This window comes from Adiantum capillus-veneris, chromosome 20 (assembly GCF_014529385.1).
Source record: "Adiantum capillus-veneris isolate H3 chromosome 20, ASM1452938v2, whole genome shotgun sequence".
In the NCBI taxonomy this organism is placed as follows: domain Eukaryota; kingdom Viridiplantae; phylum Streptophyta; class Polypodiopsida; order Polypodiales; family Pteridaceae; genus Adiantum; species Adiantum capillus-veneris.
Genome location: NC_140950.1, coordinates 74,585,840 through 74,608,534, shown reverse-complemented (window position 1 = coordinate 74,608,534; position 22,695 = coordinate 74,585,840). Strand labels below are relative to the sequence as shown.

The window sequence follows — 22,695 nt, the reverse complement described above, 5'->3', positions numbered from 1 at the left end:
AAGCGACCTCCGTACTTCGTAGTCTCGCGATCTCTTGCGTCTTCTGGCGTTAGAGTCTCCTCTTGCTGGCGCTGCCTCCTCTGAGAGAGGGTGTGTGATGCTTTTATAGCTCCTTGGCCACGCCAGGAACAGCTGAGTGTTGGCTGTCCGCGTAGAGATTGCTTGCGTTTTTTTTTTCCTCTGCTAGAAAGAGCGAGAGAGAAAGCGCTGGTTGATCTGTTGCCTTATTTCAGAGACTGCCCACTTATTAAGTGGGCGGCCGGTCACCTTTTAAAAATGGTTTGAACTTGCCCAAAAACTTAATAAAACCTTGTAAGTTGAAAACAAAGCTTACCCAGCACTTCCCAGTTGCCCCTGGATGCAACCACATGCATAGATGCAATGCATACATAGACTTCCTTGCGGGAAAGCATTTGCTTTCTTGAAAAGCAACCTTCTTTCTCAGAAAGCAACTGTATTTCCTCAAAGTTTCCTCAAAACCCATCTTCATTCAAGTGCTTGCCCATTCCTTGTGCACAAATGTGACACAGTTCGGAATTTCCTCCTAACTATGGATATTCCCTTTTTGATGCACCCATCATCGAGCTTGTGACGCATCAGGAATACCCATCCCCTAGTCTTTTCCTACCGAACTTACGATACAATCTCCTTTGCGATTCTCTATGTCACCCATCTTATGACGCATCAAAGATGTCCATTCCCGGATGGTTGAATACTTCTTCTCGATGCTCCCTGTCACCCATCCGATGTGACGCATCAGAAGTACCTATTCCTGGTGGCCTTACAGATATTCCCGTTCACAATGCTTCCGTCATTACTCTGAATGACGCACTAGAAATATCTGTACTCGGATGTCTCCGGTGAGAAAAACCCTCTCACTTAAAATTCCAATAATTCATTTAGAATTGTTTTTTCTTGGTGTTCCAAGCGAGAAAACCCTCTCACTTATAAATCCAATAATTCATTTAGAGTTATTTTTCTGGTTGATAAAGCCAATTTAGCAACATCCCTCTCACTTATAAACAATTGTCCTCAATTGTAGAGGTCCAACTGAACTGCCAGGGAGAAACTGGAAAAATTCAAAATCTTGCTCAATGGTGAGTTGAGTTGGTGCTTTGTCAAAAGAGAACTTAAAAATTTAAATTAAATATAAATTCAATAATTTTAATACTTACCTTACCGGTTCATGTCCTTCCTCCAGTACCTCGAGGATATCCTTCTTTCCAACAGATTGGAAGTTTCTTCATTCGAGAATCTGTTCACGTAATCAGTGACTTGCTCGTGCTCCTATTGGGCAAACCGATCCCAATCTTCTTTGATGCCTTTCTCAAAGTGTAGAGGAAAAAGAAAATTGTGGGAAAATTCAGCCTTGAATTGAATTGAAGTCTTGTTGTAAGTTCCTTGCAGAGCTTGGGTATACTTGCAATCCCCTTGAGGAGTTTGATCACATGCCTCACCTTCGACGCTTTTGAGAAATTGCCATTTGCAAAGGCAACTTCAAACTGTCGGATCAAAGCGGTAGCTTTCGGGGCATCTTCCCTTCCGTCAAAAGTATCAAACTTGATTGGAGTTTTCCTAGGTCTAGAGACCTTCTTTATATCCTTCTTGAAATGATGGGATTTCTTGGCTATGGTTCTGGATTGATGTTCATGGATATTTTCTGGGTTTTGAATGATCTTGAGCATTCCGTTCCTCGGATTTTCTAGGTTCTTGAGCATCATGCTCTTGTTGCCCTCTCAGTGAATTCTCAAGTCTTGTTGACTTCTTGCAGAGAGAGAAATTTTCCCAACTCTACGATCTTTTCTTGCAGGACTTAGGGTTCCCTCTGCTTACTTCTCTCTTGGCTTGTCATGGCTTCTTCCCGTATCTCCCAGAGTCGTCCCCCTTTACAAAGAAAGAGAGGAGACCATGCTCTGATACCACTATCAAAAAGAAAGAGAGGAGACCATGCTCTGATACCACTATCACAAACGGGAGCGCATAACAATGTAAAATATACTCGGATAAATGGAACGTTTCAAGGCCGAAACGTTTCATCTCGAAATGCGGCGTTTCACCACGAAACGTTTTAGTCCAAAATGAGAGCATAGTGAAACGTGAGACCAAAACATGCGTTTAACGACTTTGAAACTAAAACCATGGTAACTTGTTGTTAGTGAAACAGCTTGTGTTTCACTTGGTCAGCGAAACGTTTCAAGGCCCGAAACGTTTCACCTGTCCTTACGTGTCAAAACGCATTTCATGGTGACACTGAGGAGAAGTCTATACAAGCACTTGAACCGAACGTATTACCACGTTCGTTCTAGAATAAGACTTGATGGTTCCTGGAAGCCTCGGCTTCTTGTCCCTAGGGCAAAACCCTATTCCAAGAAACTCTTGTTCCTTATTCCGAATCCTTGAGAACCAAGGTTCTCGCGTCTAGATCTCACCTTCCAGACTCAGGGTATGGTATCCCTTCAACTCTTTTCCGACTCTGTTCCCAGAGTCCGTGAGACGAGCTCTGAATCCTTTCTCCGTCTGTACTCGGAGTCGAGGCTCCGCAGACAATTTCCGAGTTCCGTTCCCAGACGTCCCAAGCATAGGCCGAGGCCTTCCCGCTTCTCCTTCGCGATGGAGTACCTGCAAACACACACAAACACGGGACCAGTACCCGTTCCTGGTGGCCCTACAGATATTCCCGTTCACAATGCTCCCGTCATTACTCTGAATGACGCACTAGAAATTTTTGTACTTAGATGTCTGCAGTGAGAAAAACCCTCTCACTTAAAATTCCAATAATTCATTTAGAGTTATTTTTTTTCCCCGAGAAAAAGATCCTTCTGTTAGTTAATGAAACTGCCCATAGGGCTACAACCACCTCTAAAAGAGAGGGCTACAACAATCATGAGGGGGAGACTCCCAAAAAAAAAACAGCGTATGTACAATAAGGCTAAATCAAGAGATGGGAGGAGGGAAAAGCCACACAGGTGGACGGTAGTGCCATCTGAGCACACCTTGGACCATGGTGAAGAAAGACCCATGGCGCCAGAGTCGAAGGAAAACCTCTCTACGCTCCCGCATGCGATCGGAGCTGCCTTGGAGTCTCTCGAACTGTCCTCTGAGAGTATGGATCAACTCTAGCCAAAGATCCCAAAATGTCTTTGCTGGTGGTACAAGGGGAGCCTAGAAGATGCGAAAGCAGCGGGCCCGCTAGATGAACCAGAGTGTTAGGCCGCAGATGAGCTCCCAACACTCCTCTCTCTCAGTGCACCAATCCTGTGGAGTAAGCTCTGTAGCAGGCTGGAGTGTAGGTCGACCCCCCTGCATCACTATCATCCTGCTGGTGGATGATAGCTCAAACTGACGTGCCAGGCCCATGAGAGTGGACCAAGCAGCTGCCCCCCAAGTGTACTGTCGAGCTGTGGAAAGAGCTGGCATTAGTCGAAGAACATGAAGCCATGCCTGCTGTGCCAAAGGACAGTCCCAGAGACAGTGACGCTGGCTCTCCACAAGATGGTCACAAGCTGCACATGCTACCGAAAGACCATTATGTACTAGCCAGCTTCCAACTGCTGTAGCTTGATGTGCAACCAACCACTGGAACAAAGTGACTCGCCTTGGTTGTCTGGAGTCCCACAACCTCTCCCAAAAAGCTGACAAGATCTCAGCTGCGAGACCCTCTTCCTGCCAATGAGGTGTTGCAGCAGGACGAGCCTCTCTCCGTGCTGCAAGTGTGCGACGTCCCAATCGAACAGTGTACTGAAAGAAAGGGACACCTGGATGGTCTGATGAGGAGAAAGGGTCCCTCCAAAATCACTCTCCAGGATCCCACTACACTCGTGTCAGTGAACAGCTCTCCCAAGCCCACAACCTCCAGTGGCCAGTCTCAAGAGCTGCTGGTCAGGATCTATGACACAAGTTCTCCAGCAGATGCCCACAACTCGGATCCTCTGAAAACAACACTCTGCCACATGTGGGGCCTCTTCTAAAACTCGGTGTAAGCGTCCCTCACCCTGTAGCTCGAAAAACAGGGAGGGTACAGTCTCTGAGCAAGCCCGAATTGAGATGAGAACCTCCAGTCGTGTGAAGGCCCCCATCCATCTGGGCGCTACTGACTCAAGAGGTGTGAGCCACTCAGCTTGTACTGCCTCTGAGATGTCCGAACACGTGCTCTGCATCCCTCTCATGCCCTGTAGCTGGATGCCGTGAAGCTCCTCTGACAAGCTTGAGAATTGTAGCCAATCACCTAAAGTGCGTGCTAGACCCTCTGCCATGGGACCCCAGGAAACATGAGGCCTACTACCAACCAAGTGGCCTCTCTGAGTGCTAACCATGGGGTTCCAAACAAGGGGTTGTCTTAGACGCTCCTCCGTGGAAGTAGGCTAACGCTGCTCGAGGCCTCTCCGCAGCTGCTCCCAAGATCGGAGCAGACTCACAGCGAAGAGGTCCTCCAGTCTCCTGCTCAAGCCAACTCTGCGCATCTCTGTGAAAATCCATCTGGTCGAAGGTCGCCAGGGGCCTCTAGCCTGAGGCACTCTAGCACTAAGCCGCTGAAGCAAAAACTCCTTCAAGGGCTCCTCCACTGGAAGAAGTCCTTTGACGACAAACTTCCCTAGAAGGGCTCTGCTCTTCTGTGCTTGGTCTATGATCCCCAACCCTCCCTGAGAACAAGGAAGAATGATGACTTGCCATGCCACTTTGGCCGGGCTATCTGAGTGTCACGCCTTGACCAAAGGAAGTTCCTGATTAGCCTCTCTACCTGGCATGCAAGCACTCGAGAAGATCCAACAAGAAGTGATGTACCACATAGTAGCCAACAACACTTGGTTGGCCACTACAACTCTGCCTGCCAAAGAAATTCGTACGGAGCTCCAATGTAGCAACTTCCTCCTGATGGACAGGAGGAGGGGAGCAATCTGATGCTCAGGAGACAAGTCCAAGCCAACCTGACAGCCCAAGTATCGAACTGCAGTCCCTAGGGGAATCCACCTGAAACCCTCACTTGGCAGCCAATAAGGCGTAGGAGCACGTCTTTCTCCAATTGATCCATGCGCATGGTGCACAACAAAAGGTCTCAGAGCCTGCTCACACCTGTGAAGGTTGGCCTCATGGCCGTCCAAGTACATAGCTGAGTCATCTGCAAACTCAGCATCTAGTAACTCGGCGCCCTAAATAGGGAACGCTAAACCTCGTAGACCAACCTGATGTGAAACCAAAAACCTTCTCATCGCCTCAGCATAGAACATAAAGAGGAAGGGGGCAAGAGGGCATCCTTGTCTGACCGAACGAGTGAGCATGAAAGGATCACCTCTACCTCCTGACAAAAGTACCTAACTGTGTGCCTGTCTGTACAGAGCTGACACACCTCTGATCCAAGCATCTGAGAAACCCCATCCTGCGTAGAGTTCCCTCCAAGAAGTCCCAGTCAACTCTATCGTAGGCCTTCTCAAAATCGAGAAGAAGTATCACGAGATCCTCACCACGGAGACGCGCGAGGGCAGAAGCCTCCCAAAAAGTAAAGATGTTGTCAAGGATACTACGCTCCTTGACAAAACCTGTCTGTGTCCCATTTATAATACTCTCTAGAAGTGACTGAATCCTCAAACTCAGAGCCTTGGCAAGAATTTTGTAGGATGAGTTGAGGATGGTGATGGGCTGCCACTGTCGAATCTCATCCAAGGAGCCACCCTCCTTGGGAATGAGGTAGATCAGGCCCTCACTCATGCTGTCAGGCATCTCCCTTGTGTGTAAGATGTACTGAAAAGCGCTGCAGAGATCTGATCCAAGCAAGTCTCAGTACTCTAAGAAAAAAACTGGGAGTCAAACCATCCTCTCCAGGACAGCTACCACAGGGAAGTGCTCTGAGGGCCACGTGAAGCTCCTCTAGCTGAAGACGCAGCTCACGCTGTGGTCACTCTCCAAGTCATCCTCATGGTAGAAACGAACATTGTCTAGCATTTGGCAAATTCATCTCCCTCTGAAGGAACGTATCTTCCTATGGCGCTGCCTGTTGGGAGCTCTACCGGTTGGCAGCCTATGGCATGCACGACATATATCGTCTTTTGCTTGCATCACATGTCATGAAGCTGAAGAGATTGTGCCACACTTATTATGGGGTTGTCGCTATTGGGGATCCTTCATTCATCAGGTGTCGGCTGCTCTTCGGCTCCGATTTCTTTCGGACTCTTTTCACGGAGGGTTTTGGCTTTTTGGGATGCTTCAGTCTCCATAGTCTCAGTTTACGGTATTTTTTGGTTGGGTCAGATTTGGGTTCTGTGGTCTATTTGGCACCATCGCAACCTTTTAATGTTTCAAGGCACTGATATTGTCCCGTTTACCTATTCCAAACTGTCACTTGGTCAAGCGCTGTATTCTGCTTATGATGCTGGGCACATTACTCTTGCATTTGTGCTTACACTTGAGAAAAGAGTCGCAAGAACTCTTTCATATGTTGGTCGCTCTTGTCTTTGACGGCGACTGCCATTTTTTCTTGGTGTTTGCGCTCCATTCTGCTTTTCTTTCTGCTCTTCTTTCTACGTGTCTGCGTTCTATTTCTGCCATTCTTTCCGCATGTCTTGCTTCGCGTTCTAACTTCCTTTCTAGAAACATCTGGTCTAAAGCCTCCATAGGAGTTAGTGCAATCCTTGCCGTATATGGGGAAGGGGGAGGGTCGGAAAAACCTCCTGGTGGGGAAAATTCTTCTTCACCTCTCTCATGCTCATCACCTCCAAGCGAAGTAGCCATTCCGCTTCGAGTGATGACTATCCACTGAAGTCGTGGGTTCTTGTGGTCTTGGGTCTTAAGTTCACGAGGAACTTGGGTTCTTGGGGGGTCTTGGTTCTTGGGGTTCTTGAGGCTCTTCTTTTGCTTGCAATCTGTGTTTGAGAAGGATCTTCTCTTCACCCGAGTTCTACTCTTTTCCGCAGGCGCACCCCCTTGGCGGCCTTGCGTTCACACCAAGGTTGCTTTTTCCCACCTCACGTCGATTGGCCGGCCGCTAAGTGCATGGTCCGCTCTCAATGAATGAAAAGAGGCACAAGGGGAGGCTAGACAAGCCCTTCTTTCTTGGATTCCTGTCACTCTTCAAAAACGCGATTAGAAATCGACACGCCCAAGCGAACTTGGATTCGTGCGCCGCGACAAGCAAAAAAAAATAAAATTCTTGTGATTCTTGTGGTTCTTTCCTTGAGTGATACAGAACACTGCCAAAGCTCTGATACCAACGTAAGGTGCAACGGAATGAATGTTTGAACTTTGCTCAAGATGAGTGCTCCGAACTGTGCTCAAGGTTCCTTTTGTTCTTATGGAAGGGAGAGCCTTCCGTTCTTAATGAGAAAGTGCTATGATCACAAACAAAGTGAATGAACACTGTGCGTGCAAGTGTATGAGACTGAGAGATAGAGAGAGAAGAGAGATACGACACCAGTGACGTTGTAAAACCCTCCTCCGAAGGCCCCACTCTCATCGGCGAGAGTGGTCTACTTATGATTGCACAAACTGGTACAAACTGAATGCATGTGACTGATGCAAGTCTAGGCTATGTCGGCGATGACGAGACCAACCTAAGGGCTGATATCTGCAATCTTTTATCTGCTATCCAAAAACGCTATGGGCTGAAATATGCGGCTAGTCCAAAAACGCTGATTTTGGGGGCTGTTTCTGTAGGTCTTTGTCGCTGAAATTCTGCAGGTTTAGGGCTGAAAACTGAGGTTTCTTGGGGCTGAATCTGCTACTCTTTAGGGGCTGAATCTGCTGGTCTTCCATTGCTGAAAAATGCCATGCTGAAAACTGTCAAAAACGCTAGGTATGGGTCTCCAAAACGCTAGGTTGCTGAGCTTCTGCTAGCGCTGGTTGCTGGTGCAAAACGCTAGGGCAGGGCTTGCTTCTGGCGATGATGCTGATGCAAAACGCTAGGTTGATGCAGGGCTAGGGCGATGATCTCCTTGATGAGAAAACGCTAGGGGGAGAGATGGTCTTGCTTGGAGGAAAATCCACCAAGGTCTTGCTTGAGAAGTTGCCTACTGAGCTTGGCTCCTGTTGCCTCTTCTGCTATTTAGTGCTAGTTTAGGTTTGCTTATATACAAACTTACTCAATTTGCCCTGCCTACTTTCCAACAAAAGTCACTTAAAAATAATAAGTGAAAAATGTCAAAAATAGGTAAAATAGGCTAAATGCACTGGAAAATTTCCCTAACTGATTGTGATGGATTTTGATGGGAATGCTTATGATCATGCTGTGTGCAACCAGAGGATATGCATCTACACTAAGTGACTGGGCATGCACGGTCTACGAATAGACTCACAAAAGTGCCAGATTACTTCTAATCTAGACTGACTGGACTGACTGAACCCTGATCATGCTGTAGCTTGTCCACGGACACATAGGGTTGGATGTGTCACGTGACATCAAGGAAGAATGCCCCAAAGGGTTTGAAAAATCCGCTCTTCAATGGGCTTGGTTACTGCAGCAACAACCAGCTTTGGTGGAGCCTGTAGGTATTCTAAATAAATGTCTTTATGAGTGTCCAGCAGCACCAAATTCTGGTTAGTATGAGCCACCTGGTAAGGGCTTCTGGCTGTAAGCTGTAACAAAGTAGCCTCAAAGCAAGGAAGCATGCCCAAGGGACCAAATAAGCCATCTAGTTGGCTAGCTTGGTCTTGGGCCTCACATTTCAGCAAGCACATGGCTCCATGGGTGGAGAAACAACTCGAGGACTATGACAAAATGTTGAGCGTCATTGGTCCACACCTAGGGGACTGCGTCCTGGTCCACACTCTAGCTGAGTGTACAGGTAGGCACTGCCTGGGGCTGATAGTCCAAGTATGGTGATTGCTCAAAATTACATATGACTTCATGGACGCTCTAACCTAGCCTGGTTCACACTGGCCAGACATAACTGGTGCACCCTTCTTGATGTCTAGGGACGGAGCAAGGATACTCCTCATGTGGCTCTCCCAAGGAGGAGGATGCTCACGCATGTCCTGAAGGGCCAAGGCAATTGGGTTGACAATGAATTCAGTCCAAGGGAACTTAGAGGCACAAGCCTTATTGTTGCCCTGTTTCTTTGGAAACAATCATTTCCTGGTTCAAGATTTTGAATTCCAAAATTGATGGTCTCTTATTATGTGCCACTCACTTTTGTTATATTTTGGACTTGTTTTTTACTTGACAGTCTTCACAAGATCTGTCTACATCTGTGGGTCCTAACGACAGTTGTGGCATGCAAAACTTGACAATCATTGAAATAAGTAAAACAAAAATATGCCTCATAAAGAGACTTCAATTTGGTTCCTGATAAGTTTCATCCTCTGTGTTTAATTAATGGGAATATACAGCACTTGAATTCCTGGAAGGCTAAGCTTGCTTTTGTTCAAACAGAGTAGATATCGGGTCATTGCAAAAATGCAAAATGTTTTTGGGAGCTTTACTTAACTTTTTTGTTTTTTGTGCTACAGAAATCTCTTGAAAGAGAAGCAGCAGTAATGGGGGGTGGTGACCTGGTGGTGCCAGTCCAGGCCGTTCCCGATTTTCTGAACGACAAGCTTTCTGGTAAGAGAGATGCACTTTTGTTTTTTTTCAAGGGAAAATTACCAAAATACCCCTGAAACTTGTGGAATTTTTCAAAATACCCTTCAAAATTTCTCAAAATACCTCTTATATTTTGCCAAAAGCTCCCGAAATACCCCTCAAATAGCAAGAATTCTTAGAAAGCCCTCTTACCAATGTTGGATTGATTGCTCCAATTTTTGCACTCTATTTTTTTCGACAAAAGAGATCCATCTTTAAGTCTGTCTTACACACAAATTTTCACTAATGAGCTTACAAATAGAGGCATTTGCGTCGAGAATTAATGAGCCATTTCATGTCGGGGCCCACAATACCATTTGAAACCCTACGTCTATCATCTTCTATTGAGGGAGAACCAATCTTCCTGTGAAGAGCTGCTAAAAAGATGTCTTTGGAAATCTTTACAGCATTAACAAGGGGTATTTTTGGAATTTTGGAAAAAATTGAGGACATTTTCGGAATATCCACAAGCATCAGGGGTATTTGAGGAATTTTCTGTTCTTTTAATTTTGATTCCCTTCTTTTTCTAAGTACACAATGGTCATAAGAAAAAGCAGGAGGTGTTCTCCCATCGTCAAGCTACAGACTAGGTGTAAAAGAGGCTCCTTTGCATAGTCTGTTTTCTGAGCATCTGACGGGGATGTTCAAACAAGCATTAGTCAACTTCGACAGACAGGTATATGCATACAGATTGATCGATTCTAGCTACTCTCTAAAGTTAGAAGGCCTTCATGGTGTGAGGTGAAAAAGTCTTCCCATATTTGTTATTGTTCTTGTCATTGCAGATTCCTGGGTTTATAGACGGGCGTGCCCTTCTTCATGCTGTTGAGGTGCTGCTTTTGCCCACAGTGGTTGCCTATTCCCCCTTGTTTGCAAGCTAAGAACATGTATCGTATGAATTTTGCAGACAAGGACAAGCTCACCAGTGAAGATTGATAGAGATGCAGAGACCTTTGAGTGCACATCGGTACCGGGTCTTTATCCCATTGGGGAGGGTGCTGGCTATGCTGGTGGAATAGTCAGTGCTGCTGTTGATGGCTTGAATGCTGGTTTAGCTCTTGCAGAACAATTGGGACTATGTAAAGACATCTTAAAGGAGAAGCGTGCGGTGGACAAGCTGATGTATTATTGATGCACAAAGCTTTTGCTCAGACTTTGGAGGCAACGATGATATCAGGTAAGCTCGAAGTTGTGGTCACTGTAAAATCAATTACTCACATTACAACCTAGAAGTTAGAGGATTCATAAGCTTGATGTCCCCGGGGAATTAGAGCTTTGGCTCATATGATGGGAAGAACCAGCATGAACCCAGAAAGTATGATTGCATGTTTGAGACTGTGTCGTGCACAATGTATGCTTTCTTGTGGTTTAATTCCAACCAAAGCTTTTCTACATAAATGCATGTCCACAAGGCTGTATATTCCGGAGTTTCAGCATGCTGCTGACAAATACAATGGTAACAAAGGGGATTTGTGTTCCTACCACATGATGAAAGCCAGTTCATGCTTTAGTAGTCTTGGTGTGGTATTCTTGAATGTGAACTGCCGAGCTCTGTTTTGACCTTTTTTTGTTGGTCACTGAGTATTCTATGCATGAATGTTTGAGGTCCTTTGGATAACCTGCTGTGAAGTAGTTTTCTACTTAATTGGTGCACTCTTGCAATTAAAGTCGAGCAAAGATTGAACAAATCCATCTTGTTGATCTTCAAAAAATCTATAAGCATAAGTTTTCAATCAAGGTTAGGAATGTTTTGATAAGATGCTCCTCATGGTGTCATCGAGCACACAAATATGTTGTAAGATAAATGCGTCATCGCAATAGACATTTACCTGATGCATGATAATTAGCCCACACCAACTGTTAATTACATCTAGAACATTACTAAAAAAAATTAGTCACATCTAAAATGATACTGATGTTACAATGTAATTTGAGCAAGATATTGGGCATTACATTGTCATTAAACCTCTCTAGCTTATAAATTTTAACGTTTTGACACAATAATGAGAGTGGAGGCTGCTCCTTTTTGCTTTAACACTGTTTTTGTGATATGCATACAATGTCTCAAGGACAAGTCACTCTAGTACAAAGAGTAGATGGTGCATTGTCTATTGACATCTTAAAAGTCATAACTTGTTCAAGCTTGTCTACAATAGTTCATTAAGTGCAGAACTGAATACCTATGGGGCATTAGAAACATTGGAGGCACCTAGAACCAACCAATGCTATTTGCACTCTATGGACCACGGTTACCCAATTATGTGTGTATATTTGCGGTGGGCCTTGGTGGAGCACAAGTGCTTGAGGAGGTCACATACAATATATGTACCTATCATGTGGGCTAACAATAGATTACTTTAACTTCCAAAATTTGTCACATTCTTTAATCATGAAGGGGTTATCATTAAGGACATTAGAAGAAAAAGATTATGAATTGAATAGAAAAAGGATGTGTTGTAATCATAGAAAATTTACAAGCAACGGACTTTAATACTACTCCTTGAATGCACTTGATAGTTTTTGTGAACTGAATAGCTTGAGCATAAGGGGCATGGTAACCATCTGTTGCTATACATCTCAAGATACTAATCTACACAAATTATGGACTGCCCCTTAATTTGAAAATATGGGGCATGGTAAACATCTTCTATACATGTCAAGATACTAACCTGCACAAATTATGAACTGCTCTTCAATTTGAAAACATTGTGAGGAAGGAATGTAGGCTATATTTGACAAGATTTTCCAATCTTTTTCTTAGAGAGTTTTACTTATCGATACGATAAATGAATTTGAGAGAAGAATATATCAAGTGCAAATGAAATAGAGGTAGGTTGGCTAGGCACGCAATGAAAAGGAAGAGATACTGCCAAAATTTTGTTAATCATGGACCAAGCTTCTCAAACTATTGATGAACGTGAGTGATCTATGATAGATGGAGTGAGTGTGACTAGTGATTATGTTTTTTCTTGAAGCCCAATTAGGCTCCAAACTTGCAATTAGACTCATAAAGAGAGGTTGAGATGACAGTGTGAATGTGTGTGTTTGTATATGACTTGCATTTCATTATACTATGGAGAAGAAAACTATAGCGAGTTTCATTGCACATAGTGAGCCTTGTTTTAGAAAACTAGGAGCATATCTATGATGGAAAACTTTGATTATTGGTGCGCGCACACCCAACCCTCACCCCGCCCCGCCCCCAACAAAAAGGTTAAAGTTTTTCAATATCATGTTTGAGCCAAAGTTGAGATGGAGACTTAAGACCTAACTCCCTTCTTCACTGAGGCTTGTTTTAGAAAGCTAAAGATATGCTTTGGAATTTTAGTTAGCCTTAAAAAGTCAAGCAACACTATGATCTTTCACTTTGGATAGCCCAAAAAATGAAAATGAAATGAAAATTTAGGCTCTTAAATGAAAGGGTCTCTACATATAGACAACCAAAGAAAATTTCAATGTTTCACATGCCAAAATCAAATGTATGTTGAACTCACTTCTTCACTAAGGTTTGTTTTAGCAAAGCCAAAACCACAAGCAAGTAATCAAGAAGTTCGAACAATTACCAAGAAAGAGAAAAATGAAAGGTCAGCACACAAGGAAACATTGTTAAAAGATTAAATGAAGATTAGCAAATTTCTTCAACATTAGATACTCAAACAATGTTAACTATAGGCTCTAGCTACCAATTGGAACACATTTTGAATCGAAACTATGTGAAGGCAGAGGTCATTGCCCATTTTCTATCCGTTGGCTCCTCAAGGTACATAAGGTGCTTGAGCCTTATTGTACGTTCATTTTTTAGAGTGTAACTCTACCACTCACTATTGTGAGGTCTGCAAAATTAAATAAAAACGTGAGTGTGAGAAAAAAAGAAAGATTAGCAAAGGGATATTAAGGCCTTCTTTAAGAAGGCCAAAAAGAAAGTTTAATTTCTATCAAGTGAAGAGGTTTGCATTATTGATTTTTGTATCTATTTGTGTTGTTTATTTCTACACCTCTCCAAAAAAAAAAAAAAAACATTTTTGGCCTTGTTTTCAAGATCAAGCTACTCATACAACCAGGATGTATGCCAAAATTTAAGACATTTACCATGATTTATAACTAAAATACCTGATTTTTAGTCTTGGAAATTAAGGGCTAACAAAACTACAACTTGAAATTTTTATTTCCAATCGAAAAATTTACACTACAAATCAAGATATCTGAGCAATGCTTTTCCTTAGCATCAATGTTAAAGAAAGTCCTTTTTCATAAATGGTCCGACTTCCTCCTTGGAAGGAAGTGAGCGAGAAGTCCTAACAGAAATTTGAAAGTTTTTTGAAGTAGTTTATGCGATTCTAATTTATTTTTATATGTTTTACCATGGTTCAAAACTGGATGATCTACATTTTCAACAAGCTTTGAACTAAGTCAAGGCCCTAGGGTGGTCACTTATCAAAAGCTCCCTATATCACATGCATTAAAGACAAAGTTAATAATAAAACCCTGGTTAACTCATTTAATGTGATACACATTTTGGAAAGTGACCACCCTGAACCCATGCAAACCTTTTCCAAGCAATGCTTTGCATATCTAATAGCTTTTGTTTTGTAGACATACTATGGATTTCTACTCATAATTTCTAGTTTGTATTGTAAGTTTTTTGGCTAAAAATGAAAAACGTCTAGTGTAATTTGATTGAAGCTTAATTTCTAAGGCCAAAATTTGGGCATCATAATTAAGAATTGTGGTAATAGTATAGATTTTTGCACACATCCTAGTTGTCTAATTGTATTGCCCTTGAAATTCAAGGTAAAAAATTAATCCCTATTGAATAGCAAGAGCTTGCTCACATTGGTCCCAACCCCTTAGGCCTTGTGGGAGTTAGTGTTGGGGCCAACCCATAGGAGGTGCTTACAAAAACTGGACTTACAACATATTTGTATTGGCCAACATTTCATAAAATTGGTTGGTTGAGCATTCGTCCTCCATGACCCATGTCATGGGTTTGTATGTGGCCAAATGACCCTGGAAGCGCACATAGACGCCCATTGGATTAAACATACCATTTTTAAAAGAGGCAATTAGCATTACTCTATGTAATTACTATACACTTTTATGCTTCTCATGTTGTACATGTTTTTTTGTTGGGTTTTTATGCACCCACCTAAATACTTCTTGCATGTAGCTACGATTCTTACATGTAACTCCCTATAGGCTATGTTACCCACCTAATTATGTTACACTTTTATGTTTCTCATGTTGCACATGTTTTTAATGGGTTTTTTCACCCACCTAATTACTTTGTATGAGTTGACGGGTGAGTTTTCATTTATTTCAGAAAATTTTCTATCAATCAATAAAAAATATTTTTTCCTTTTCTTCAAAAGTAAGCAAGGTAAAAGTTCACTATGGCCTACATAAGGTTAAGACGGTGAGAAGAATTTAATAATAAAAGTTCTTTGTGAGAAGAAACAAGAAAGGGACGCTAACATTTAAGAACAATTTTTATCACAAGTAAATATTATGTTTATTGAAAAAATCTAACAATAAACTATTATAATATTTTTCAAAAAAAAATTTAAAAAGTTTAAAAAGTCACTTGGAATCATTGTAGCAAATTGAAGAAAAGAAAACTTGAAAGAGGAAAGATTGTCAATGACCCAATATTCAATGGTTCTCTTTAAAGAGAGAGCTACACAAATGTCAACACCTCTCACAAAGACTTAGAAAAATATTAAGAAAGCAAGTTTTTGCCATATGGCACTAATCTACAAGTTTTATCCAATGGTCCACAATTGCACCAAAAATCAACCCTTCACTAAGGACTCCTTACTCAACCCATAAGGGAAAGAAACTCTAGAAACCTTAAATGGACTGTCTGCGAAATAAGCATATATTTTTGATGCGATGGAAAAAAGGTCTTTTGTGAGCGTTGTCCATGGGCATGGGCATTTTCAACGTTGTACCTTTTTGGACTACATAAGTTGTCTTTAGTAAAGGGTTGGATTTTGGGTGCATACGTGGACAATTGGATAAAGCTTGCATATTAGTGCCACATGGAAAGTTAGTGATAATAAACTTTTTATTGGTTTTTGGCCTACTCAAGAAAGGCCTTAGTATTGGGCTGGATTGGGCATTCTTTCGCGGACATCCACGTGGACGGCTAGAATCCAGGGCACATTTTTAGAGCCTTTGCAAGAGAGGACGAAACATGGGCAGGATAGTCGGCAGAGCTCAGTACCGCATCTCTCTCTCTCTCTCTCTCTCTCTCTCTCTCTCTCTCTCTCTCTCTCTCTCTCTCTGCGCATTCTTGAAATATTGCGCATGGCGTGCATGTAATTTTTCGTGTTGTCCAGGGAGTCCCAAGTGGCAGGATTACGCAGAAAGGATGGCGACAGGGCTTAGAAAAGAGACGTGTGGGAATTCGACTGCCGTGCCTGTCATCCACAAAACGGAATCCGCCGTCGGAGGAGGCCATGTTTGAGTGAAATTGGCATGCTGCATATTGGAAAGGTCTTTGGCAATGAATGGCCTTCCAAGGGTAATGTCACAATTGCGGCGCTAATGTTTTCAGGACTCTATAAATTCTTGATGATAGCGTCCAATGTGAATAGTCCATGGATGATCAGCTCTGAAGCAGACCTTGGATGTAGGCTTCTTTCAACTTAAAGGGCCCAACCCCCCTCTTGTTGCTTTCTTTGCAATAATTGATGCCGGCCTTTTGAGCAGTAAGGATAAAGGCAAGCTCCAAGTGATGCACGGTACAAGGAACCCTCACATGCAACACCTTCGTCTTTTCTTCTCCTCCTTTAGTAGCATTCCTCCATCAATGTGAACCAATTTACCATCACAAGTAGCGGCTCGTGTAAGGATGAACTAGACTGGAATGGTTGAGCTAGGATTCAGAAGATATTAATTTCCAAACAAATTGATAGAATATTGCTCATATGATGACAACTATTAGTATTATGAGTGGTGATACATGACAACAAGTCAAACTGCTCTAACTCAGCCCCAGTTGTATGGGCAGGGTTTGGCCTAAATCCTCTTTACTTCGAAGGAAATTTGGAGAGAGACTTGCAGCTGCAATTGGCACTGAACCATAAATCCGATGCTCTGGTCATCAAGCTTTCCCCTTGCATGCTAACTTGTCGAGTGGACGTGGTTGAGTTTGTGTTGCTCTTGTTACTTTGTTGTTGGGCTTCATCATGCACTTATCAAGACGTTTGCATGCTTGTGCTGCTCATTGCGAGTGACGATTCTTGTGATTGCTGAGGTTGTGTGCAATGGTTGCGCTTGTGTTTCCTGCAGCAGATGCTCGCTGTATATTGTGTGCTATTTGGAGAGACCTACAGTTTTTGGGGCTGAACCATAAATCCCATGCTCTGGCCGTCAAGCTTTTCACTTGCATGGTGCCTTGTCAAATTGGTGTGGTTATTGCCGATGTCGGTATTGTTACTCGTGTCGTCGGGGCTTCAACATCACTGCATTGACCAAAACGTTTGTATGCTTGTGTTGCTGATTGAGAGTGACAGTAACTATTGACTGCTGAGGTGGTGCGCAACAGTTGCAGTTGTGTTTCCCACAGTAGGTGCTGGCTGTGGTGTGTGTGTTTCCACGTTCATCGTCATGTTTACTAGCTGGCTCATATACGCTGCAATTTTTTGCGTTGGCGTATGGGTTGAATGTCTACTACTGAATATGTGAACCTACTTCAGTTATACTCTCTAACCTCTACATGTGTTTGGGGCTTTACTTGAGTGTAGTTCCTCAATTTGCTTGCCCGGATATCTGCATAGCTTCTGTTTGTGGATGGTGTTGAATGGGGTTATGTGGATAGGGTTCCCGTTTGATACATGGTCATGAATATTTTTTTGCTCATTTTGATTGTCTATATGTGGATCAACCAGGCCTGGTGACCTTTCAATTTGACTAAATGAATTTCCGAGGAGCATAGCAGATTCAAGTCAGTATCTCATTTTGGCTGCCATATGCTGAGCCAGTTTGGAACATCATCATCAGTTCCTCTCTTCTTTGTGATGCTTCACTTTAATGAGCTTGGAGCCAGGACCACAAGGTTTTCAGATGTGCCCATACCATCCTTATTGTTGTCTAAGTCATACTGGGATTACTTGTAGAATAAGAAGCACGGTCCGGTCAGGATGAGCATTGTAATGTGCAGAAAGTAAATTGGGATGGGTGGCCACATCTACCTTCCATTTGTTTAGGGGTGGGTTTTTTTTTGATGAGAGCTCTCATCCACTCTCGTGGTTCTTTGTTATGAAGGTCTACTACCTATAAAATTTCTCCACCCCCAAAAACAAAAGTTAAGAGAGCAACAAAAGGCGAGGGTTTGTGCTCATGCAGGATTTCTGCGCTTTGCCTCTGAGGGTCTCAGAGTCGGGGGTGCTCATGGGAGACGTTTGTAACAGGAAGCATCAGGGATCTTGCACCGGTTCGGGCTTGTGTGGTTGTGCATGGCCTGAAGGATGGGGGATTGTCCCGATGGGAGGGGGGCAGTTGGCTACCGTCCCCTTACCCGGCTGCCCTCCCCTTATAGTGCTCTCGCAAAATGCAACTTCCCTTCTTTTTGGGATTTGGGGAGGCCTTCCCACCCACCTCTCCTAGGAGAGGCAATGAAGGTCAGTTGGTCCTACTCTGGGTTGGGTTGCGTGTGAAACCGTCATAGGAGATCAGGCTTGTTGGTGGCAGAAACAAACCTGCTCACGACATCCTTGGGAATCTTTGCTCCAGGTTTCGAAGGTGGTTGGCTCACCTACAAAGCCTAAAGACTCATGGTCCTCTTTGGCAAGGTGATGGTTTTCCTCATGTTTCTGTTGGAAGGTTTTCTTATTTTGCTGGTGATTTGGTAGTGTGTTGGCTTGGGTTGGCTTCTAGCACGTGTTATTGTCAATGGCAGGGATAGTAACATGGTGGCATCTTGGTTCTCTCTCATGATTGATTGATGGGGACTATGGGCCCCGCTCGTGAAACAGATGTTTGATTATCAGGTTGTACAGGTAATGGGCTCCGGTAAAGCCCTGTGTCAAGGTTTTTATGTGTGGTGGCTGTATGTAAGGTTGTGGCTCCTTGTAAAAGCCAGGACATGTCTTTTTTTGGTATGTAAGGTCGTCAGGTTCGGGGGCTCCTTGTAAAGCCCTAGTGACGATGTCTTCGATTGTCTACAGTATGGTGGGCTCTCATGGCACATGTTGTGCACGAGACTTTCTTGTAATTTTCTGCTGTTTTAACTCAATTCCAATTCACCTATTGGTCAGTATTGCCAAAAATAAATTTAAAAAATGTGTCACATCCAAGGCTTCTCTCCTTACAGATGCAATGCTAAGACTTAAAAGCGTCAACCCTCTTCTTTTGCTTTTTGCCTTGTTCAAATTTTCCTTTCTAAAGTTTTAAATAACTTTCTGCACAGCGGGGTAAAAGCTTGGATTAAATTTTACTTGGAAGTGGCATATGCTAATTGGCTTGTAGCTACTGGCTCTATGACGTAAAACCCCATTAATTTTTGATCGAGATTCCTAGAGAATCTCTGAATTTGAAGGCAAAGGTCTGGGACGTGGTGCTGTCACCCTCCCATCGCCTCTGCATAGAGCTTGCCATCATAGACGAGGCATGTCTCTTTGTCTTTGTCATCAACAGATACATGATCTCCCTATCTCTTTGTGCCTTTGTTTGATAGACCAACTTTCTCTCTCTCTCTCTCTCTCTCTCTCCCCCCCCCCCCCCCCCCCCCCCCCTCCCCACCTGCACATGGAATCGATGTATCCCTCCACCTCTCTCTTTGTCAAACTCTTCGTCTCTCTCACTGTCCCTTCACCTTCATAACTTTACTTGCACGCTCTTCCCTTCACTCCCGAGTCCTAAATGTGCATGCCATGGAGTTCCCACAGAGAAAGGAGGCAAAAGACACCATCGCATCCGACCATTGTCATTGACCAAGGAGATGAAAAAAAAACAAGTTGTTTGCTTCCCACCTCTAGATGCAGCAGGCACCTATTGATCAGAGCCATCCTTTATGATGATGTAGACAAAAATGTTTGTGTGCTTGACGACCCATGGCATCTCCCTCTCTCTCTCTCTTCTCAGCTTCATGCTCCCTTTTTTCTTCCCAAAGCCATGAGAGCATCTCCTCGAATTCCCCTTGAGCACCGTTAAAAAAAAAAGGATCGAGCCAACTCATTTTGGGATATTTTGTACCGCTTGATCTACTTTGCAAAGATCATTCTTGTTATGCAGGCCATTGTGAGTTCTCACCTTGTTTAAAGGCCCTTGTGAGAGGGTGTTGACCTTTGTGTACCTCTCTCTTTAAAGATGGGCATTGAGTATTGTGCCAAGCATTATTTTTTATACTTCCAAAATATATTGTAATCTAAATAGTTCATTCTTACACACTTTTTTCCAAAAACACATTATATTTTATTGTGATACCACATGTTTTAAAATAGTAGTCACTTTCTTTTTTTCTCTCTCACGAAGAAGCCTCTTATTATGAAATTCTTCTCAATAGCCTTCTTTAGAGTTTGGGCACATGCGGCCGTAGCTTACTCTGTTGCACCTTGCCTAGAAGCCATGATCTAAGGGGCTCAAGAGGATTGTCTGCGGCGGCGGCAGGAGGTGCAATAGGGCTTCTGTGTTTCAAGGTCCATGAGGGTTGCACTATGTTGCTGAGGCAAGGATCTACCCCAGCGGGGGGTAACCAGCCGCATCGTCCCCTATGCGTCAGATTCTTGTTTTCGCCTCCCTCCTTTTTGGAACCAGATGCAACCTTCCTCCCTTCTTGCTTGTTGGTGACAAAGGCGGCTTGGTTTGATTGTCTGCTTTTGCACATCTTTGGTACTGGTTCGGCTTCTGAATGGCGAGGGCATGCACATGCTGGTGGCAGCTTCAAATGCATGGTGGCATCCCCATCGTTCGAAGCCTGGATCTCGTTGGTGGTGTAGATGTTGGTCTTCTTTAATGGCTTTGTATTGAATGGCGTAAGGCTTGCTTCATTAGCATGAATCTGTTGGAAGACAGAGTTCCTAGTCGAGGTGATCGAGTTGATTGGCTCCCCCCTTATGCGATTGTTATATGGTATGTGTTCTTTGTCGTCTTTGTAGTTGATTATGTTTCTGAGCATGGTATCCTTGAGGGGGTTGTCTTATTGGGGTGGCAGTCGTATGGACATCCGTGGAAACCTCAATGTCTATTGTGGTCTTGCTAATTTTGTGGTTGGATGAGCAGAATTTATGGTGTACTGATGTGGCCCTTTTTGAATCCTTGGCTATGCAGCAAGGAGAGAATGTCTTAATTGGGTTTGAGGGCTCCCTATAAAATCCCTTAGTGAAAGGCCATGAGGTGTTTTCCCCACGGTTTACAGACACTCGTCCCAGATGACTGGTAAACGGGGATCACGATATTGTCCAACATTGCCGAGGAATCAACAATGTCTCAAATAACTATCGTGATTAACTTGAAAGATCCACAAGCACCCAAAGCGAGCCATGACCTCTATTGGTGATTTATAGACCCAAAAGTAACCCCATAGAAATATTGCACATAGAGTGCAAAATGCTTCATAGCACTAATGTGACGAATATGCATGCCGCTTCAAATCAGCCATTGCTAAACACTAGGATCCATAACACCTAGTGTGCATGCATTTAGCAAAAATAGATCTGAACATATATATCCATGATCATACTGCCAATGCTTATGTCTAATGTGATGCTTATAGCACACATTAAAGAGGAGTGTAAATAGTTTTAAAAAGAAACTAAATACTTTCTGCTACAATTATTTGCAAGCCTTGCTGAAACGTTTGAACCATAATAGAAGGTGAAACAGAAGCCACTTTTAGGTACAAACAATGAAACTTTTTCATTAACAACTCATAGCTTTGCTATATGTATAAAAGACCATCTGTAATGTTGTTTTAGCTGCACTTGTTCCTTAATAAGTCATTTTAAGTATCGGACAATTTTTGGCCATCGAAATTGCTCCTGATACGTCGTACGAAAAATGGTCTAGAAAACTTGACCAGCACCTAGGGACTTTGTTGTGACACATACTTGAAATAGTGGGTGCCAGTGTTAGTCCCAGAGACTCATATTCTCCACATGTGGAATATGTCTCGTGTAAAGATGTCTAAAAAAAAGGAACATCCTTTAAGTACAAGATGTACATGTGCGTTGAGGTAACTGCAAACACTCTACGACAGGGGTAAGAGGGACCCTTATTAGCCTTGCTCCAGACTAGCTAAACCAAACTCCGTGAGTTCCTAAACCATGTTGCATTCCATGTGACAACATGTCCCAAATAAACCCTACAAGTGGGTCTATAATTGTATAATGCAGAAACTTACTATAACCCAAATTTCTTGGCTCTTACATGACCTTGCCAGTTATCTTAAGAGAAAAAATGGATGATAACGTAGTTTTTACATCCTACGTGGAAAAAGCAAACAAAAAGAAACAAAACAAATCAGATGCGACATGAAGGTTGAACAAAGTGTTTATCAATCCCTAATGAAAAGGCATCGGCCCAAATTTCCCGCTTGCAAAGGCCTATGAGCACTAATTGAAAATGAGTGAAATGCAAGTAGTATTGCACATGTAATCTTGGGTGTTGCCTTTGCAATCCAGACACCTTGGTTAAAATCGACATTCTCAAACCCTTTGGTTAAACTTTGGAGGATAACTGCACGGCCCTTGGCCTATGTCCATGACCCCCCTTGATTTACCGGTGGCATTACATTCCTTTAGAAGTTGAAATTTTTTCACTACCCCTTGGCACTCTGTGGACTTCTTTCTTTGAAAATGCAAGTGTGAAGGTTCCAAGAATTGACCATAAATCCTTACTAAGTGATTTAGTAATCACGAGCTGGGTCTTACCCCAAAAATGTACTCATATAGACACTCTTAGTGCTAATAGGAGCTCCACTGAAGTTGGAGTCGTATTCACCACGAGATCTTTTTCGCACCCAAAAATCCATAATCGTGGGTTTTTGTGAACAGTTGTGTTTTTTGAAATGCTGGCTTCATCCATACACCTTGGTAGAGATAAGCCCTTACAAAAACTCAACTTGACTGTCACACTTAGTGTGTAGCGCTAAAATAATGCCCAAAAAATAACTAATGGCAAGACTCTTGCTTGTCCATTATAATCGA

At 43.2% G+C, this 22,695-nt stretch overlaps 2 protein-coding genes across 4 annotated transcripts in view; both read left to right on the top strand.

Moving 5' to 3' along the window:
- The window catches only part of PDE327 (FAD/NAD(P)-binding oxidoreductase family protein), a 91,357-nt gene extending 80,248 nt beyond the window's left edge, over positions 1–11,109 (top strand). Inside the window, exons 10-13 of one of the 3 annotated variants that reach the window (XM_086492583.1) lie at positions 9,436–9,529; positions 10,105–10,223; positions 10,333–10,377; positions 10,455–11,109. In XM_086492583.1, coding sequence (XP_086348709.1) covers positions 9,436–9,529; positions 10,105–10,223; positions 10,333–10,377; positions 10,455–10,679 — 483 coding nt within the window. In that variant the 3' untranslated portion in view covers positions 10,680–11,109. Of the gene's footprint in view, positions 1–9,435; positions 9,530–10,095; positions 10,224–10,332; positions 10,378–10,454 lie in introns of all 3 variants that reach the window. The other 2 variants (XM_086492582.1, XM_086492581.1) reach the window with 2 other exon arrangements.
- Positions 11,110–16,251: 5,142 nt separating this feature from the next.
- On the top strand, positions 16,252–18,814 carry LOC147432756 (uncharacterized). The gene is made up of 4 exons (XM_086491641.1): positions 16,252–16,648; positions 17,440–18,171; positions 18,284–18,342; positions 18,450–18,814. Exons 2-4 carry the CDS (start codon positions 18,019–18,021, stop codon positions 18,493–18,495), a joined length of 258 nt encoding a protein of 85 aa, XP_086347767.1. The 5' UTR covers positions 16,252–16,648; positions 17,440–18,018; the 3' UTR covers positions 18,496–18,814.
- Positions 18,815–22,695: the final 3,881 nt, after the last annotated feature.

Excerpts from the sequence above, each read along its gene's own strand:
- LOC147432756 (XM_086491641.1), top strand. The coding sequence starts at position 18,019 with ATGGGGGATTGTCCCGATGGGAGGGGGGCAGTTGGCTACCGTCCCCTT. Across the intron at positions 18,172-18,283 it reads TCCTAGGAGAGGCAATGAAG|GTTTCGAAGGTGGTTGGCTC; the intron begins GTCAGTTGGTCC and ends TCTTTGCTCCAG. Across the intron at positions 18,343-18,449 it reads TCATGGTCCTCTTTGGCAAG|GGATAGTAACATGGTGGCAT; the intron begins GTGATGGTTTTC and ends TGTCAATGGCAG.